General features: G+C 51.5%; 1 protein-coding gene across 7 annotated transcripts in view; it reads left to right on the top strand.

Annotated features, from left to right (window-relative positions):
* GAS7 (growth arrest specific 7) overlaps nucleotides 1-18983 on the top strand; it is a 317655-nt gene extending 298672 nt beyond the window's left edge. For 6 of the 7 annotated variants that reach the window (XM_006156410.2, XM_027774916.1, XM_006156411.2 and 3 more), the window contains 5 exons: nucleotides 2699-2827; nucleotides 3722-3845; nucleotides 10381-10460; nucleotides 11923-12021; nucleotides 12662-18983. In XM_006156410.2, the coding sequence (XP_006156472.1) occupies nucleotides 2699-2827; nucleotides 3722-3845; nucleotides 10381-10460; nucleotides 11923-12021; nucleotides 12662-12775 (546 nt within the window). In that variant the 3' untranslated portion in view covers nucleotides 12776-18983. Of the gene's footprint in view, nucleotides 1-2698; nucleotides 2828-3721; nucleotides 3846-5515; nucleotides 5615-10380; nucleotides 10461-11922; nucleotides 12022-12661 lie in introns of those variants that run through there. The other variant, XM_027774914.1, reaches the window with a different exon arrangement.
* Nucleotides 18984-20538: the final 1555 nt, after the last annotated feature.

Here is a 20538-nt window from a genome sequence, read left to right as displayed (position 1 = left end):
GTTGGAGAACGCACGAGTCTTCATCTGTGGAACCCAGTCACCTCTGGCAGAGGTAGCATTATGTTTTCAAAATGGCAGTGGAATTTGGGGAAAGCCTTTAGGTGCACTCCTAGGTTCATCTGCCCTTCCCCCGACCTCAGGACCTGGGGTCCGGGCCCAGGAATCTTGAATGTTGCTAAGTTTCCCCAGGTCACTCCCAGGGACACTGAAGTCTGGCAGTCACTTGCTTTGCCAGGGTATTGAGGAGAAACCTCAGGGTATTGAGGCTGAGGCTGAGTGACCTTCAGACTCCCATCAGGCCCTGCTCCCCAAGTTATGCAGGGGTTACTTAGCCAGCACCTCACCTGAGGTGGGATCAGGGTTCCCGTATCCACTTTGCAGTATCATACAAACCGCCACCAGGTGGGGCTGTTCTCCTCCGCACCAGTTCCAGGGGCTCAGTGAGCATTAGGGACACTCAGAGCCAACACCGGAGAGGGGCATTCAGATGGCCAGCTCTCTGTCCTCAAAGGGCGTCAGCACCAGTGCTGTCTTCTTGTCACCCAGGGAGAGGGCTCTGAAGAGCTGTCACTCTCTCTACAAGTAGACAAGGACACCTGTCCTGCCCTCTCGGAGTTCACAGTCATGTGTGAGCGGGCTGATGAGAACAGAAACTCCTGAGTCCTCGGCGTCCAGAGAAAAAGACTTTTCAGCTTGAGCAGGGACGGGAGCCGTCACAGTCTGTCCTGTCGGGGGAGTCGAGCTGTGTCTCCCAGAGGGACTTCTGGGATGGGTGGAGGCTGAGTTGGGGGCTCTGGGGGGCCGAGGCAGTGGGTTGTAGGAAGCTTCACTAGAGGAGTAGGCTCCATGAAGCTGAGTCGAAGACACAGTTCTTTCAAAATGGATGAAGGGCCAGCAGATGGCATGGCGATTAAGGTGCTGGACTCCCCATATGGCCAACCACAGTTCGAGTCCCAGACCTGGTGGCTTGAAAAATCACACTGGGCAACGTCCTAGGAGGAGAATGGAGAAGGGATTCCAGCATGGCCATCCCCCGCAGGGTGATCTCTCACTTCCCCTCTCAGTCTCTCTCTGATGAGCGCACGTGCCCTCTGACAAAAACCTCAAAAAAAGGTGGAAACAAGGCAGGAATGACAGAGAAGGGACAAGCTTGAAAAGCCACTTCACCCCACTCCTCTCAGAGCACAAACCCAGGGGCCGGACGGTACAGTGACAGTGACGGTAAGACACAGTGTGAGGCCCACCACTTGGGAAGGCTCAAGGTTCACATCCGGAGACTTCTGTGAACACGCTGGGGAGGCATATGCACTCACCCAGGGCTTCCTGAGGCTGAGGCTGGGCCGTGGCATCTGGACCCTGCTGGAAGTAATCTCTATTTCTGTCTCTTGCTCAGGAAAGACAGAAGGATGAAAGGAAAGAGGGAAAGGAGAGACTTTTTTTTTTTTTTTGGAGAGGTTTTTGCTATAGGGCGCATGCACTCGCCAGACAGACAGAGAGAGACAGACAGAAAGCGAGAAATCACCCCCCCCAGGGGGGATGGCCATGCCGCAATCCCTTCTCCTCCATTCTCCTCTCGGGATCTTGGGCATGCATGCACATGCGCCCGGCGTGAGTTTTAAGCCACCAGGTCTGGGACGCAAACCGCGGTCGACTACATGGGAGTCCAGCGACATAGCCATTACACTAACTGCTGGTCTCAGAAAGACATTTTAAAAAGAAAAGCATAGAGCTCTTTCTCTGACCTGGCCCTCAGATTACAAGGGGAGACCCTGTGAAGCGATGCTGCATCTCCATCCAGCCCAGAAACTCTCATGGGAGCAGCCGGGAGAGCTGCCCTTGTGAGGTTCCAGCAGGCCCTGGGGAGTTGCCCCGTGGGTCCCTGGAGATGGGGGCCAGCTTCAGCTCCTCCTTACATTCTCAGCAGCTGGAATGTAGGTTTAACAGCACTTAGCTGAGACCGCCCGATTAAATGGCACCGTTCTACCACAGGTACTGAGCTGCACGGAGCGGTGACCGTGCTCAGTGCTTGGGGACGCTGATGGGCGACATGGGTAATGCCCCTCGGAAGCTCGCAGTTTGGAACGTAAGAGCCAGATACCTGAGCAGGGCTCACAGGAAGCTGTGGGCTGTAGAGGAGGGAGGAGCTCGCTGATCGGCATGGGCCTGCCCTAGGCTAACCCTTCTTCCCTGCGACAGGGACTCTGGGTGGCACCTACCTCACTAAGGTGATTTGCCAAATAAGACCCGATAAGTGGCCACTTGTCCCTAATCTTCCTGTGAGTCCCAGACCCGTTAGGGAACAGCCCTGGGACCAATGCATGGTGTAATGGTTACCTCGCTGGACTCCCAAGTAGTCAGCCATGGTTTGAGTCCTGGACTCGGCGGCTTAAACTCACGCCGGGCGCGTGTGCGTGTGTGCCCAAGATCCAAGAGGAGAATGGAGGAGAAGGGATTGCGGTGTGGCCATCCCCCTGGGGGGTGATTTCTCATTTTCTGTCTCATTTTCTGTCTCTGTCTCTTTTTCTCGTGCCCTATAGCAAAAAACAAAACAAAACAAAACAAAACAAAAAAGAAGCGTAACAAAAAGGCAACAGCCCCTTCGTGCCTGCAGGGCAGACGTGAGGGGTCATTCTCCCCACTCCACCGCTCACAGCTCATGCCCTGGGTCCTGAGTGTGTCTCTTCACTCCCCTTGACAGCTTCACAGCGAGGTGGAGAAGCCCTTGATGAACTTCCGCGAGAACTTCAAGAAAGACATGAAGAAGTGCGACCACCACATCGCCGACCTCCGCAAGCAGCTCGCCAGCCGCTACGCCTCGGTGGAGAAGGTGAGAGGCCAGGATGCCCGGCAGGGGCGGGACCCGGGGCCGGAAGGGGTGGGTCTGGAGCCTGCAGTGGCTCTGTGTGCCTGGTGGCACCTCTGCCCCCTGCGGTGCCTTGGGGGGACGCCTGCGCCTCGCGCCTACACCTGAGAACCGCCACCACCTGGAGGGCAGTGGCAGCTGCTTGCCTGGGTTGCTCGGATGACTGCCCAGAGGGCCCGGGGAGCCAGGAGAGGCCACACTGCAGTGGGGACACAATGGGCCCACGAGGCTGAGGAACCCTTGTCTTTGTGGACGCTGATCCAACCTGGGAGGAGCTGCCAGTGGCAGGACCTGGAGGGAAGCGAGTGCTTCCCAGGGCCAGGCTCCATGGCCTTAGAGAGGAGGAGGGAGGGCCGTGTACCCTTGTGGGCACCTTAGACCTGGCCAGCTGCCTCCACCGAGGGGCTCTGCAGCTGCCGATGGGGGCCAGGAGGACAGGCCACAACGAGGACTGAGGGGGAGAGCATGTGTGAGGGGAGCAGGGTGGCGGTGGTCTTCCTGCTCCGGAGTGGGGCGGCTGCCACTGCCAGCCTGCTGCATTGCTGGGGGTGACCCAGATGGCCTTTGTGGCCGACAGACGGTGATCGTAGCACTGCCCAGGGCCACCAGGCGATGCACACATCCTAGTGAGACGTGGCCTGAGAGACGCCATGGGCCAGGTGCAGAAGAGCTGGGAGAGAGGGATGAGGCATGGTGCAGTGTCTGCACGTCACTCGGCTGCCTGGCCCCTGAGCCCCTCGGACATCGTCTCCACCAGCAGGGAGACGTTAGACTTTGGCCGAGAGCAGTGCCGGTGCAGGCCCACGCGGTCCCCCGGCTCTGAGCTTTCTGAACAGCTTCTCGTCCTTGGACCCCCAGGCCCGGAAGGCCCTCACAGAGCGGCAGAGAGACCTGGAGATGAAGACCCAGCAGCTGGAGATCAAGCTGAGCAACAAGACGGAGGAGGACATCAAGAAGGCGCGGAGGAAGTCCACCCAGGCCGGTGAGTGCGGGCGCCCTCCCGCACAGCCGAAGCTGGCAGTGACAGCGTGAGGCTGACCCCGGGAAGGTCCCAGGGTTGTGTCTCGAGACCTCCCTGAGCGCCCTGGACACATGCATGCCCCTGCTCCAGGGCTGGCCGAAGCTGGGGGTGGATCACACTTGGGACCCTGCTGGAGTGCTGTTCATCTCTCTCTCTGTCCCTCTCTCTCCTCTCTCTTGCTTTTGGAACAAAAAAGTACATTTAAAAAAAAAGTTCAGGGAACCAGCAGTTAGCGTAACGGCTATGTCGCTGGACTCCCACGTAGTCGACCGCGGTTCGTGTCCCGGACCCCGTGGCTTAAAACTCACGCCGGGCGCGTGTGCGTGTGTGCCCAAGATCCCGAGAGGAGAATGGAGGAGAAGGGATTGCGGCGTGACCATCCCCCCGGGGGGGGGATTTCTCGCTTTCTGTCTCTATGTCTCTCTCTGTCTGGCGAGCGCACGCGCCCTACAGTGAAAATCTCTCCAAAAAAAAAAAAGTTCAAACCTCACTGACCACCCAAGCCGCCCTGCTCCCCAGGGGGTGATGCTCTGAAGGCTCACCTGTGCAGATGGGCTCCTGCCCTAACGGAGGCCCTTTTGTATAATGAAATGAACAGGTTGCAGACTCTCTCTGAAAGAGTCCCCCAGTGAGGTGGTCTCTGCTTCCACCTAGTGGTTAACGTTAGCTAACGCACAAGGAGCAGGGAGAAAGGCCAGTTAGAGCCAGTGAAAGTCAGTAACCAGTTCTAAATGGAGCCAACTTTTACCACCTCAAGGATAATGGCTTTTGTCCTGGAATTAAAACGTGTGTTAAGTATTTATTCCCTTTCAATTTCTAAATAAATGTCTCAGGGGGTGGGGGGGATGTGTGCTTGGGACCAGCAGTTGGCATAATGGCTATGTCACTGGGCTCCCATGTAGTCGACTGCAGTTTGAGTCCCGGACCCGGTGGCTTAAACTCACGCTGGGCACGTGTGCGTGTGTGCCCAAGATCCCGAGAGGAGAATGTATATATATGTGCTGTAAGATTAGGGGTTAAATGGTCTCTAGGTCCCTTTCACCTCAACTGCTGATAAACCAATTACAATGACTTTTATGATAGAATGAAGCAATCAACTACAGACATTTTGAAATAAGGTGGGATAGAAGTTAGTAAGCAAGGTCAGCAGGTGGCATAGTGGTTAAAGCACTAGACTCCCACGTGGCCAACTCTGGTTCAAATCTTGGGCCTGGTAGCCTGGGACTCACACCCTTGCGTGTGTGTGCCCCAGATCCCAAGAGGAGAACAGAGGAGAAGGGATTGCGGTGTGGCTATCCCCAATGGGAGGTGATTTCTCACTTTCTCTATCTCTCTGGCAAGCACATGTGCTCTATAGCAAAATATCTCAAAACAGTAAGCCAGCAAAAATAATGTGACGTAAGAATAGCATCTCATATGCAGACGATAAATAAGTTACTGGATCCAGAAGCAGAGGGCATTGCATATTGATCGGGAGAAGGGAGGGGGGCTTAGAAAAGAGGCATGTTTAAATTAGTTTAATTGTTAAATTTGCAACTCTAAATTATTTAATCATTTAATTTACTCAAATATTAATTAATATTCAATTATTTAAATGATTTGAAATTTTTAATTAATTAAATTATTTACAGAGATCACAGAGCAAGAACAATATTGGACCATGGCAAGATGTTTTAATCAACACGCAAGAATATAAAATATTGTTTGCCAGAAATAATCACCAGCAACACTTCCTAGTGTTTTTTTTAAGTAGTATTTAAATTTATACAAATTGGATCATATTATACTCTCTGTTCTGAATTAAATTTTAATTCATTAACATACCTCGGAAATAGCTTTATTTCATTACCTATAAATCTATTTCTCCCTCCATGATGCATGTCGAACTTGGGGTTTATTTTCTAGGTTTTTGCCATAGGGTGCATGCACGCATCAGAGAGAGGGAAAGGGAGAAGTCAGCTCCCAGGGGTGATAGCCACGCCACAATCCCTTTCTCCTCCATTCTCCTCCTGGGATTTTAGGCACACATGCATACAAGCCTGGCATGATTTTCAAGCCACCAGGTCTGAGACTCGAACCATGGTGAGCCTTGTGAGAATCCAGCACCTTAAACGCCAAGCCACCTGCTGGTCCTCACATCACATTTTTAAATGGTTGACCAATGTCAGTATTGGAGGATTACATCCAGATTTATTTCATCATTTCCCAGCTGACTTTTAGGACTTTGGGACTGATTCAGAGTGTGTGTCAATGCCAGAAATGCTGCATTATTGTAACTGTACTTCTGAGCAAAAGGGCCAGTCTGCCTATGCAGGAAATATAGTCAGAGGGTTGTATTCATTTTTTAAATGTTTATTTTATAAATGAGAGAGACAGAGACAGAGACAGAGAAAGAGACACTACCTCAAAAGGATCTTGATACCACCATACCCCCACCCCAGCCAGTCCCAGATCATGGGCACATGTGTGCTCAGTGTACTCAGGGAGGCCTCCAGACGTGAGCTCAGAACCTTCCCATGTGGGTCAGCCCCTCAGACATGGTATTTTTGTCATCGTGCCAGCACCCAGCCCCCAGTTTCATTCATTTTGATGCCTTTTTCCAAATCGCTTTCCAGAAAGGGTATTCACCAGGACCAGCAGATGGCGTAATGGCCACATCGCTGGACTCCCATGTAGTCGACTGGGGTTTGAGTCCCGGGCCCAGTGGCTTAAACTCGCAACAGGCACATGTGCGTGCGTGCCCAAGATCCCGAGAGGAGAATGGAGGAGAAGGGATTGCGGCATGGCCATCCCCCCTGGGGGGGATTTCTGGCTTTCTGTCTCTCTGTCTCTGACTTTCTGGTGAGTGCATGCGCTCTATAGCAAAAACCTCTCCCCCCCAAAAAAAGAAGAAGAAGGAGAAGAAGAAAAACCGAGAGGGTACCCACCAATAGCATCTATCAAGGTCCCCTGAGTGCTTGTCAGCTTTGTGTGTTACCAAGATTTGAAATCACTGGGATCTGGGAGAAATACTTCGTTTCCAATTTGCATAAAAATACGAAAATGCATTTCTCTATAAAAATGCATGGTTGGTTGAGCATTTAAAAACACTTACAAATCACTTCTGATGTTTTTCTGTGAACTGGTTAACTCATAACTTCTCCCCGTTTTTTCGTTGAATGACGGGTTATGGATTCTTTACATATTAGGGAGATTGACCCTTTGCCATTTCAGTTGCGAATACTTTTCTTCAGTTGCCACTGACCTTTTAGTGTTATTCTTTGGCCTTTTTTAATTTTCTCTTTTCTGTTCATTTGTCTGTTTTTTGTTGCCATTTGTCTATGTAGCAAGTCCTTTAGGATGGACTCCTTAAGGTTTTGGGACTGACTTAGAAGAGCATCACCTTTTCATGATTTTTTTTAAAATTCGCCAGAGGGTGTGTGCTCTCTGGAGAGAGTGAGAAAGAAGGGAGGGGAGGAGGAGGGGAGAGAGAGAGAGAGCGAGCGAGCAAGCGCACGCCCCATGAGGCATGGCCACTCCACAATCCCTTCTCTGTTTCTTCTTTCGGGATTTGGGGCACACCCAACTTGGCATGTTCTTCAAGCAGCCAGGTCCAGGACTAGAACCACAGAGTCAGCCTCATGGGATTCAGCTCCTTACCAACCAGGTCACAGGCTGGTCCACATGTTTTGTTTTGTTTTTCTTACTTACAATTTAATTACAATTTTTCGTTTCAAGTGTTTATTTCCTTAGTAATGAAATATTCAGCCCAGCAGATATTTATTTTTTCTCACACCAGTGTTCTAGCCATATCCCACACGTTCTGATTGGTCTTTCATTTTCAAGATACTTTAGTATTTGAGTTTGATGTCATCTTCGGGCCAAGAGTGTCTCAAAGATCTTTACCCTTGCACTGGCAAGGGCTTTGTTACTGTGTTTGGGTTTTTTTTTCTTTTTGGAGAGGTTTTTGCCATAGGGCGCGTGTACCCGCCAGAGAGACAGAGAGAGACAGAAAGTGAGAAATCACCCCCCCCCAAGGGGGGATGGCCACACCGCAATCCCTTCTCCTCCATTCTCCTCTCGGGATCTTGGGCATGCACGCACATGCGCCCGGCGTGAGTTTTAAGCCACCGGGTCCAGGATGCGAACCACGGTCGACTACATGGGAGTCCAACGACATAGCCATTATGCTAACTGCTGGTCCCTGGTTTGGTTTGGTTTTGATATTTAGGTCTTTGCCACAGAGCTAGAAGGTATCATGATCATCCCCTTTTTCCAGGGGCTGGCACTGAGGCACAGGCAGGTTAAGTGACAACCAAGATCATGCAGCTGAGGGAGTGGCGCTAGGGTGACCCAGGCATTCGTTCTAGAACCCACGTTCTCAGTCATTACGGTTCGGAAGAGTCCAGTCTCCAACCCATGAGCTACTACTGAGAGAAAACTGCCCCTTCTTCGCCTACTCTGTTTCCTGATGCTATGGAAGTTCCTGAAGCATGCGTTTGAAATCAGGATCGACAGATCCTGGGAGTTTCATATTGAAGATTTTTTTCTTTTACTTTTTAAAGTGTCTTTCTTTTGTTTGTGATAGCACATGCCCGTGCATGAGGGAGAGAAGCACACTAGACAGATTTTGCTGTGCCACAGTCCCCCTTCCCCAGACCAGCTTGTTGGGATCCTGGGTGTGCGTGCACTGGCCTGTTTCAGGCCGACTGGGTGGGGGACCTGAACCCGTGGTCAGCCACGTGGCTTCCAGCACAGCTGCTCAGTTCACTACCAACTGCGTCACCAGGCCGCGCCTCACACTGTACATTTGTAGGCTAACATCCTGACCGTGCCCTTGGGCAGGCCTGAGCGCTAGATGAAATTGCATTTGTAGTCCACTTTCTTTTCCTCAATTCAGTGTCTCCTGTGATCACGGACCAATTGTTGACCTAGGACCAAGAACAAAATGAACAAAACCCCTGACTTGGGCTCGGCCACTCAAGGCTTAACATTTGTGGGGTGCAGCCTCAGCTCCCCCAGTGGTAGACTCATGGGGTGAAGGAGGGGGGATGCAGAACCAGGCCATGGGTCATGTGGCCATCACTCCCCCAAGATTCCTTTTACTTTCCTATGAGAATACACATGAGCAAGGGTGATATAGTTACAACAGTCGCTTTGAATTTACACTTGAACCCTACTTCGAGATTACGAGGATCTACTCTGGAACGACTAGAATAAGTCGGCTCACTTTGGGGTTGGCTCAAGAGCTTTTCCCATCACAAGCAAAGACCATGACTCCTTCCTCTCACTAGACACCATGGTGGTCGCCATGGTGGTCAGGAGCTACATTTAGATGAGCCCGTGCACTGCAGTGCTGTGCGTGGGCAGTGCTGGAGGGACATGTGGAACTGTGTCCTGCATCTGCAGGCCTCAGATCCATCTCGGGCCTCTGCATTTCTAGCCAGCTCCCAGGGGATACCTGTGACGGTGGGCCAGACAGCATTTTACATAGCAAGGTTCTGGAGTGCTGGTATACTCAGTGATGTTCACAGTTGGTTGGTTGGTTGGTTGGTTGGTTGGTTGGTTTTGTTTTTGTTTTTTGAGAGAGAGAATTTTGTTGTCGGGCACGTGTGCTCACTGGAGAGACTAAAAGACACAGAAAGTGAGAGATCACCCCCCAGAGGGTATGGCCATGCCACTATCCCTTCTTCTCCGTTCTCCTCTTAGGATTTTTGGGCATACACACACCCCCACTCACCCACCCCAGCCGTGAGTTTAAGCCACCAGGTCCAGGACTTGAACCGTGATTGACTACATGGGAGTCCAGCAAAATAACCATTATGCCATCTGCTGGTCCCTGCAGTTATGCTTTCTTTTTATGGTTTCTCAGAAAAATCGTGAGATTTTTTTTTTCTGTTTTTCTATGCAGAAATCAATCATCACTTTTCAACAACCCAATAATTGTAAATGTTTTAAACATATATATAATTACAGGAAGTAACATATTAGCCATGAAGATTTAATAGTTACGGTTATGTGAGATCTTTCTCTGATGAAATCAAATGCTATAGAAGAAGTCATTCCCTCCTGCTCACCCTTTCTGTTTCCTGAAGTCCCTGCTCTCCTGAAGTTGGCATGTAGCATTCCAGTGTGTGTCCGTACTGTGACACCGAGTGAGCCGGGACCCATCAGATGCATCATTTGGGCTTTAGAATGACCGCCTGCTGCGTGTGCCTACACACACGGATGTGATTTCTCTTTCTTAATTCTAATTGATACTGCATTGTCGGTGACACGTGTTTGAACCAATCTGGGCTCGCTTATCCATCTGCCACCTTCGGAGGAGGAAGCATTTCTTAGGCTTAGTCGGGGTCCTAGAAACCCACGTTGCTGGGTTGCCCCCTTCCCTCCTTTGCTTGGTTTTCCCATTCTTCTGACTGCCAACATTCTGATGACCACCATGAGCCTGGGCAGAGGAAAGGGCAGCCACAACAAGGATGGATGGAGCATGATGGTGACTGTTGACCTCTTGCAGGAGACGACCTCATGCGCTGCGTGGACCTCTACAACCAGGCCCAGTCCAAGTGGTTTGAAGAGATGGTGACCACCACGTTGGTGAGTGCCCAGAGACATCAGGGCATGATGGTACAGGGTGTGATGCCCAGGAAGTCCTGAGCAGATGTTAGTGGGCACTGGGGACAGGGAGTAGAGGTGACTATCGAGATGGTCATTCCATCTACCCCAGTGTTGGCATCAAGGCCTCAGTCCACCAATCCAGGTGGATTCAAGCTCCTGCTCTGGCACTTCCTGGATTTGTGAATGCAGGCAAGGCTGGGTATCGCTGTGTCCTCAGGGTCAGCTCAGCAATCCCACAACCGTGGGGAAAGTGGTCCCTTTAAGTCAAACAGCCAAGGTATAGGAAGGGTGACCACCCCCTCCTCCACACCGCACATACCCCCACCCAAGAGTTGCAGGTCCTTGGCAGTCGATCCCTTACTAAGAGATCCCTTGTGATGTCTATGAACGGGTGAGGTTGGGGCATCTGTGCAGGGAATGAGAGAGGTGTGGGGAGAGGGCAGCGGGGCCCTCTGGTGCTTTCCTGAGTATTTCCGGTAGAGGGGCAGCATGTTCTTGCTGGCCAGTGCCTGCCCGAGCGGGCCAGTGAAGTGCGGTAGTAGCTGGGCCGTAGGACCAGGTGAGAGGGTGCCCGGTGCTCATCGGCTCAGCCCACTGTGTGAAGCCACCCCCGTCCACTCAGCAGGACTCACCGGCTGCCTTCCCAGGTGACAGCCCACCAGAGCAGATTAGAAGCTCCACCAGGGACGCTGACCTAGTTTTCCTCCTGTTTAATCTCCTAATTAAGCCCCCTGCTTTATCCCCCTTCCGAGTTAATCACCTGGGCGGTGACCTAGTTGTACACAGACTAACCGCCTGATCCCCTAAATTCCAAAGACACGAACCATCTAGAAACCAAAGGGCAAACGCTTTCCATTCTACCCTCTGACGGTGTCCGCTCTATTCCTGGCCCTCTGTGCCTCCCTGGGCCTGGCCTCTGCTCAGCCTCTGAGCACCAGGGTTCGGCCGAGGAGTAGAGGCTGGTCTGAAACAAAGCCCCAAGGGTTTGAGTCTCGGAAGCTCCCACCTGAGTCCCGTTGCTCCACCCTATCAGGAGACGAGGGCTGGAACTCCATCGGTGCAGAATCACAATGAAGCGCACCACATACCCTGGTTCAAATCCTGTACCCCCTCATTCTGGGTCGCTGTGGGCGAGGGACGTTACTGCTCTCACTTGGAGAATGGGGGTCATTTCAGAACCTCTCTTTTAAAATTATAATGAAGAACATTAAGTCACGCGTGTAAAGCTCAAGGCACTGTGCCGGGCAAGGCAGACACACAGGAAATAAAATCATTCCGGCTGCTAGCGTCATCGTCACCTTCACCCCTGGGAGCTGGGCCCCAGAGGTTAGATGGGGTGGTGACGTGTGCTTTGTGTCTGCGGTAGCCTGGGGCCTGCTTGGTGGGAAGGCCCCCAGACTGAGGGACACGCTCAGGGTGGCTGGTCTTCCCTCCCCTGCAGGAGCTGGAGCGGCTGGAGGTGGAGAGGGTGGAGATGATCCGGCAGCACCTGTGCCAGTACACGCAGCTGCGGCACGAGACGGACATGTTCAACCAAAGCGTGAGTTCCCCACCCGGCGGGGCCCCCGGGGGACACAGGGCAGGGGAGAGCCTCCTGACACTGTGCCGGCCCTTCAAGTGGCCACTGCCGTGCATCTGTCCTGAAGGGGGACCCCAGGCAGGTGCTCCAGCCTGTGCGGCCTCCTGGATTGGACTCGCGTGTCCTGGAAACATTGGACAAGCACGCGAAGTCACCCCTGGTGTGTGACTTAGGTTAGCACACAGCCTGTTACCTAGAGGAGAAGGACGCCCATTCCAGTTAAAATAGCTGGAGAGGCGATTGCCTCTCCTGGTGAATTTCCGAAAACCAAACAGGAACTTCCAGAAATATCCAAAGTATCTAAAGTTCCAACCGTCCTGTTTTCTGGAGGTCACACATAGAGGATGAGGTCATGGACCACGAGCCTGTAAGGCCAGCTGCCCTCATCCAGGGTTGGGGTCGGCAGGGCCAGGAGCACTTTTGGGTCCCCTTCTGGGCTCTTCTCTCTCATGGCCCTCACCACCTCAAATGGGTCTCCCCTGAGGCCAAGAACTTTCTCCAGAGGCTGCTCCATGAGGCACTAAGGTGAAAGCAGCATGGCTAGGAGGAGACACCCCAGCTAGCACCAACTGACAGTGCCCCCCTTCTCCGTCCCTTGCAGACAGTCGAGCCTGTGGACCAGCTGCTCCGGAAAGTGGACCCAGCCAAAGACAGAGAGCTGTGGGTCCGAGAGCACAAGACGGGCAACATCCGCCCCGTGGACATGGAGATCTAGCGGGCATGTGTGGCCCCAGGGGTTCTGCCGAGGACAGGGACTGGGGGGTTCCACAGAGCGGAGGTGGCGGCTCCCATTGGGGGGCTGTTGCTGAGTGGAGCTGCCCTCCCACCCACACTCCTGGCATCCTGAAGAGTGGGGAGAGCACTGGTGATTCCCAAGGGGCAATCCAGGCAACCCAGCTGGGGGCTCCCCCATATTCCCAGGCCAAGAAGACGGACCCGCAGCCTTGCCCTTGTCTCCAAGGCCGAAGCCCCCCAACTCCCATGTTGTGCTTGCAGCTCTGAGAACAAGCTGAAGCTGGAACTTGGCGGTCCCTGCTGAGCTCCATAGGGGGGTTGCTGCCACACGCTTGTGCCCCTGGAAGCCCCAAGGCCCTTTTTCCAGCTGGCTCCTTGTCTGTAGAGCTTTGTAGGTTCAGGGGAGGGAGGTCTCTGTCTCTAAGCCAAGCAGCAGGATCAGAACCGTGGCTAGAAGTTGCGTTCGACCCATAGTCCTCACCCAGAATCCTTTGCAACACTCCCTTTTTGTTTTCCCGTTGCGTTCTGGGAGCCCGCAGCTGGCTTTTCTCGGCCACTTTGCATCACCAGGTGTCTTGGGAAGAAGCCTGACTCCTGTCTTCCCATATCAACCCTGCCTGGGGAGATCAGGATGGAACTACCTCATTCGGCAAATTAGCCCCAAGTCCGAGCATGGACTCACGTTTCCCATCAGATCAGGCATTGTCTATAAAGTCTCCTTGGGAGTCCCAATCCCCCAGCCCTCGACTGCTTCCCCAAGGAAACCCCCAGCCCTACCCCCCCCCCCACTCCACTCCTTCCCAGGCTTATTGAAGGAAGCATTCCAAAGTTCTCAGGACTGGGTCTACTGCACAAACATTCAGAGGCTTCAGGATGGAAATGACAGCTCATCTCCAAGGCCAGCCAGGCACTGAGGGCCAGCTGGGTCTGTGTGTGTGTGTGTGTTGGGGGGGGGTGGCCACCCTGGGCTTCCCAACGTGGGCTCTACTGACCTGGGTCAGTCCTATGTGGGAGATGGATCAGGCAAGTCTCTGTTGTCTCCCAGATGGCTCCATCTGCTTGTGGTGCTGGGACTGCCTAGACTGCCAGGACTGAGGTACACAGACTCTCTTATGGCCACAGTAGGTTGTCCTGCCCCACCCCCTTGGCCTCAGCTCCTTCTACATGTCCCAGGGCCCTCTACCTCTCCCCACTGTCTCCATCTTCCAGTTCCTAGGAAAGTCTAGGTTGGGTGTGACTTGGGAAGCTTCATTGCTTCCTGTGGATCCCACCTCATCATCTCAGAGAATCAGCCTGGGATGGCAGGGAGGGTGCTGGCAGGAGAGAAGAGCCTGCAGGAAGTCACCCAGCGAATGAGGGGCAGATTCCAGCCGGGAACCCATGGCCCAAGAATCCATCTTCCTTGACTTTCCCATTGGTTACTTTGGAATCGTCCTGTATATCTCCCACGAGGGCAGAATTCTATGAGCACAATTCCCTGGGCTTTCTCTTAGTCTCACGTGCTCATCCCGGATGACTCTTTCATCTTGGATCTTTTAGTACCTCTTTTGTTGAGTCGGAATTGCTCTCTCATGGTTTATATTGGAAAGAGGCCCTAATATTACTAAAGCGAGCCAAACTTGGTCTCTTCTTATTGAAACATCTCCACCAAAAAGACCAGCATGAAAACCTTTGCCGCCATGAAGGTCAACCTGGTAGAATCTATCCCTGGGTGAAGAGTTGTCCTTCCAGATCTGGGGTAGGACCATGGCAGCAGTTAGCAATTTTAGGAGATTGTTTCTTGGTTTCCTTAGTAAAAATGGGTGCTAGTGAGAATTGCTTCGTGGCTCAGTAAACTGATTTGTGGATGGTTCTCAAGCATTCAAACCAGTAGCCTTGTTACTAACACAGATACATCACATGCAGGTGGCTCATTGACTGTGTGTTCTTATTCTCATGTGAGGATCCCAGAGCCCTCCATTCACCCCTGGGATGGAGTGAGTTTTCTTGCCTCTTCCAGGACCAAGTTAGCCCCATCTGGGCTAGTCAGTTTTCTGAGATCGTTTTCATGACCTCATCTCCTCACCTCCTTCTCCTTAGCCTCTTAAAAAAATTCCTTTACCCTTTTTTTTCTTCTTATTCCTTTATCAGACACTTACTTGAGGCCAGGCAACGTGCTAAGATCTAATCTGAGGACAAGATAAGGCCCAGTCATCAGGGAAGCCTACAATCTCTTGTTTTGTGTAGACGTCTCTCTTTCCCAAGGGCCCCATGGGCCAGCAACCTCAGCATGCTCATGCACCTGCAGGTATGCTGCAGAATTTAGGCTTTCAGAGGTCCTGTCTGTTGTGCTGATTTGCTGTATTCATTCATTCATTCACTCATTCATTTATTCAGCAGATGCTTAGGACTAGCCAGGCATTGAGTGGCGGGACTGTAGTTGCATGTAAGGTAAGCACTATCCTGCCCCCTCTATTCCCCACGTAGACAGGGAGCTGTTTAGACCTTTCTGGAAAATAAGGATATTGCACCCTTTCCACATCTACCCACTGCAATTGTTTAATTATAGTGGGAACTTCAACATGAAGTGTTAACCTAGTGCATAGAAGGGACACAGGATAAGACCTTCATGACCTGGTCAGCAGACCTTCACAGCCCATGTCCAGACTCCCAAGTACAGGACTGTTTTTTGTTGGTCTTTTAAACTCTCCTCGCCTTACACATAGGATGAGTGAAGGCCCAGGACAGCGAGTGAGGACTGTGAAATGACACAGGGAAACCACAGCAGGGCTGGAGCCGAGAGTCCAGGCCCCTTGTTCTTACTAGCAGCCGCCTCCTCTGGGTGAAATCACTGTTAGGATGAAGTCTAGAATCATCTCAAAGTGTACTTCGGAGTGGCAAGGACACTACCCAGGTTGCCGTTTGTGTTTACGTTTTGGTGCTTAGGTAATGAGTGGATTTGGTAGGGTTTGTTCATGGGGGGAAGTGAGTGTGGGCTCTTTTTGAAAACGTCCATGGTTCAGTTTCTGAGAACAGGTTTGTCTCTGAACACCTGCTTTAACACAAGACAGAAAACCCTCTAAGACAGTGGTGTTCAAGAATGAGTCAGTCGCCATGTCAACCTGCAGGAAAGGCCACTCGCTACCCTTTGTTTGGTCTAGTGCTTTTGATCAGTACTGACTGCGACGCTGGGGCCATGTGAGTCATGTGAACGGCGGCCCTGAGATGCTGTCACTGGAACTACCTGGCCTCCTCCCCACCTCCACCCAACACCCTGTTGACCAAGGAGGATTTCTGCAATGAGAAGTTCTGCTCTGCTTGTCAGAGCAGATAAATGGCTGAAGCAAACAGGAACAGCACAAGCTCACCAGCCAGGAGTTTGTTGCTATTCCCTTGGTGAAAACCAATCAATTAGTGGATTAGTGGATGGATACATAAAAGCTTTGGCTGAGCCAAAACCCATTTCTTGGAAATACAAGCCATAAAATTAAGAGGCCATCCCAGACCTTGGCTTGTGTAGGTCATTTTACTTCCAACTGTGAGTAGCCTTGACAAGGAGTTTAAACAGGCGCCTGAAGACCTGCTCATGATCACGCAGGTAGGGAAGAGCACTTTATAAATGCTAAATGGGGCACAGATGAGCAGCCTGATTGCTTAGCTGGGACACCATCCTGTCCCCCGAGTCCTTCCCTGCAAGGCCCCCTGCCGCCACCTTTTTTCCAGAGTCGATGAGGTATTGTTGGCATTCCGTAAAATTCACTCTTTAGAAGTTACAGTTCTATGAATTTCAACAAACTTTTACAGTCTTGTAACTAGCACCAAAATCAACATAATATTTCCATCACTCCAGAGAACTTTATGCTCCTTTTCAGTCAATGCCATCTTCCCACCATCCACCCCTGGTAACCCTGATCAATTTTCTGACCCTATAGTTTTGCCTTTACTAGAATGTCATGGAGGTGGGGTCAGAGTGGTGTAGACTTTTGAGTCACCCATGATGATGATGATGATGATGATGATGATGATGTGTGTGTGTGTGTGTGTGTGTGTGTGTGTGTGTGTGTGTGTGTGTGTGTGTCCTTTTTCATTGCCAAGTAGTATTCCATTGCATGGGCATACCACATCCATTCTTTATTTTTAACATGAGTCTTTTGCCTTGGATGTTCCCACTCCCAGGTATTCAACTTGTTTTCATGATCACTTCTAACTTGCCACCTACTAGTGGCTCCCCAACTCCTTCTCCAGATGTCAGCTGTACCCACAAGTGTTTCTTGGGACTCACACTCTCTTTTTCAGTTCATGTTAGGTGTTCAGTGGGCCAGAGAGTAGCCAGAGATTGGGGTCAAAAGGACGGCAGGGTCTCTCTTTCCTTCACTTCTGCATCTCAGCCAATAGATCCACTCCCTTCTGGAAACTGGGAACAGTGAATGACAAGTAGAAGTTTTATGGACCAGAAGGCTGGGGCTGACCCTTCAGCTCACCATGACCCTTTCCTGGATTTGTTGCTTCATCTGCAAACTTAGAATGCTTTATTCTAGATGGGCTTGCAGACTTCTTGAATTGATCCTTCCTTCTCACTTCCAATTTTACACCCTAGACATGTGGTCATGCCTCATCTTGGTCTTATCTGCACCATCATAAATAGAGTTGCCTAAGATCCTGTGAGAGCCATGCCCTGGCACTTCTCCACTTAGACTTAAGTGGAGCTAAAATGAAGAGTTTCATGAGCTGTTAAGAATGGGGTACTTCCTCCTAGGACCCCCAGAGGAAGCTAAGTCATTACCTTTTGGGTCTCATCTAATCTTTGATAGTGTATCTTGGAGTCTATTCCCAGGAGCCAGGACAGGCATGGAGATTGGGCCACCTTCTGGTGGTCTTTGCCATTGCTGGAGCTTTGCTCAGCTGGTGGTCCCTTTGAGCCTGGCCCACTCTGCATATGGCAACAGAGATAGGACCAAACCCAGCAAAAGCCAGGCCAGGCTCTGAGTGCATCGCCCAAGGTAAGCACTGCTCCAGCTGGTGTCCATGCCCTGCGTGGTGAAACGTGAGTCCCAGAAGGCACCAGACACCCCTCCAAGGGAACCGGAGACATTCCCAGATCCAGGCCAGGTGGAAGTCAGGCTGGGAAGTCTAAGCCCACAGGGTTCCAAGGTGGAAGCTGAGGCTCTACACTGCCAAGACTTCTGGGTTGAATTTTTTCAAGGAGGACTCTCAGTATCTGTAGGAGAATTATTTCTGCTTGGGGCTTTGCTGCAAGTGAGGGGCCAACTGTGGCAGCAGGTTAGGGTGAGAGCATGACAGAGGACAAACCCAAGGCGCATTTCCCTGAACCTTCCAGAGGCTGGAGTGTCTAGGAGGAGGGGGTTGTGATAATGACCCTGGAGACTCCCTGTGTGGTGTTTGAGGACGTGGATGCTTTGGGTTGGAGACAATGAGACTGCAGTGGTGAATGAAGGGTCAGGGCATTGGGATGTTCTCATGGGGACCCAAAGGGATGCCTTTGGGCCAGGGGGAGAGCACAGGTCTGGTTCTGCTGCCCCATTTGTCCCATCACCTGAAGTGAAGTCACATCCCCTGTAGGGTGTGTATATCATTTGTCCAGTGGGGGCACTTCCCTTCCAGCACCACCTGCAGCAGACTGGCTTTTGGGAGTCGTGGCTTCCAGGAGACCATGTGGACCCAGGGACAGACATTCAAAGGGACACCAGCTATCCTTGGTGACAGGGGCCCCAAATTCACATCTCTTCCCTTCCCTTAGGAGAGATGACCAGAGGCAGCCCCTCCACAGACACGGGCACATCAGCAAACCCCATGAACGTGGAATTTTCTAACAAAATAAACTGGCTTGTTTGGTCTGTTTTCTGTAACTTTTGCTAAATACTTTATACATTTTTAATGTTAAAAAGCCGTGTCTTCTGCCAGCATTCCTCGCCCCGGTATGAATGTGTTTACCCCACATTGTATATCCTCCCATCCTCTGGCTGCCTAGATCAGTAAATAAAATCGATGTAATATAATTTATAAGTAACACTGTTGAAACTCTGACCCCTATGGACGCTGTAACCTGCCCTCCCCCACCCCTCACCCCCTGTAATAGCATTCGTGTGTATTAATGCTGAAGAAGTCAATGTTTAAAGAGTTTAAATTTTGAAGGCGTTTGCTATATATAATTGTCCTGCATTATTATAAAGAGTTTTCAAGAAGTTAAACGCGATCTCGTTTTGTCCCTCCGGCAGTGCGTGTGCACTTGAGATGCTTAGCTTCATCTGTAAATAAACCGGGCAGACACTGGGCCCTGCCGGGCGACACTCTATCCCGGAGGGCGGCCACATTCAACTCTGTACAAATGTCTCCGTGTTCCTCCCAGGCTCTTGGGATTGGTAATTACAGGCGTCCCTCAGCATCCACAAGGGATTGTACCAGGACCCCACATGGGTCCCGGAATCCACAGATGCTCAGCCCCATCTATAAAATGGTGAATTATTTGCTTGCAGTCTACACACATCTGGATACTCTGAAGTCTTCTTTAGATTACTCATACTATCAAACACACTGTAAATGCGACGCAAAGGTCACTATGCGGTATTGTTTTAGGGATTACAATTCGCCTGTGCATGTCTGTTGCAGACAGGCTGTCGTAAGCCTAGCTACAGAGCATACGCCTGAGATGACACCTTTTCTATCCACGGTTGACTGGATCCCCGGGTGCCTCGGCCACAGATCCAGAGAACCAACTCCTCATGACTTGGCAGAGACAAAATGCGGCTGGGCATTGATGCCCAGGCGGGTACCATGCTACAGGGCCCTGCCCCTGCTCCTTTCCCCTGGTGACTTTCTGTGTCTGTGGGTCCCAGTCCAGTCCACTGCCTCCCTTCCAGTTCTGGGGCCACTGTCATTCCTTCTCTCATTCGTCCATTCATTTTATAAATTTACACACACACACACACACATATATATATATATATATATGTATATATGAACGAGAGAATGAGAGGAGGAGGGAGAAAGAGACAGGCATTTCTCACTGGGCCTTGCCATTGTGATCGTCTGTCCCAGCCTCCCAGTTAGCTAGGACCACAGGCAGAAGCTACCATACCCATCCTGTTTTGGTTGGTCTGGGAACCAAACCCAAGCATCCCACCTCATCCAGAGGTGCCCTCCTACTGGCATGACCACAGCTGAGTCTTCTAAATAATTACTGAGCATCTGCTACATGGGAGATACTTCCCTCGAGGTTGGGAACACCCGTGAATGAAGAACCTGCTCTCAGGAGCTTCCGTTCTAGCGGGGAGAGACAGACAAAAACAATGGACTTCGGAAATTGGCAGCATTTTTTTTTTCTTTTGGAGAGGTTTTTGCTATAGGGCACGTGCGCTCACCAGAAAGACAGAGACAGAGAGGGAGAAATCACCCCCCAGGGAGGATGGCCACGCCACAATCCCTTTTCCTCCATTCTCCTCTCGATATCTTTTTTTTTTTTTTTTTGGGGGGGTTTTTTTGCCTGGTGTGAGTTTAAGCTACCGGATCCAGGACTCAAACCGTGGTCGACTACATGGGAGTCCAGCAACTTAGCCATTACGCCAACTGCTGGTTCCAGACAGGCAGCATTTGATCTAAGGCCGAAGACATGGGAAGGAGCGGGCAGCCCCAGAGGGGAGAGTTCCAGGCAAAGGGGCTGGCTGAGGGAAATGCCCGAAGGCGCCTTCGCCTTCATATCTGAGGCCGGTGGGTGGAGCAGGGAGAGCGGGGAGGAGTTCATCGAAA

This window comes from Tupaia chinensis, unplaced genomic scaffold (genome assembly GCF_000334495.1).
Source record: "Tupaia chinensis unplaced genomic scaffold, TupChi_1.0 Scaffold000493_1, whole genome shotgun sequence".
In the NCBI taxonomy this organism is placed as follows: Eukaryota; Metazoa; Chordata; class Mammalia; order Scandentia; family Tupaiidae; genus Tupaia; species Tupaia belangeri.
This window is presented reverse-complemented; position numbering and strand designations above follow the sequence as displayed.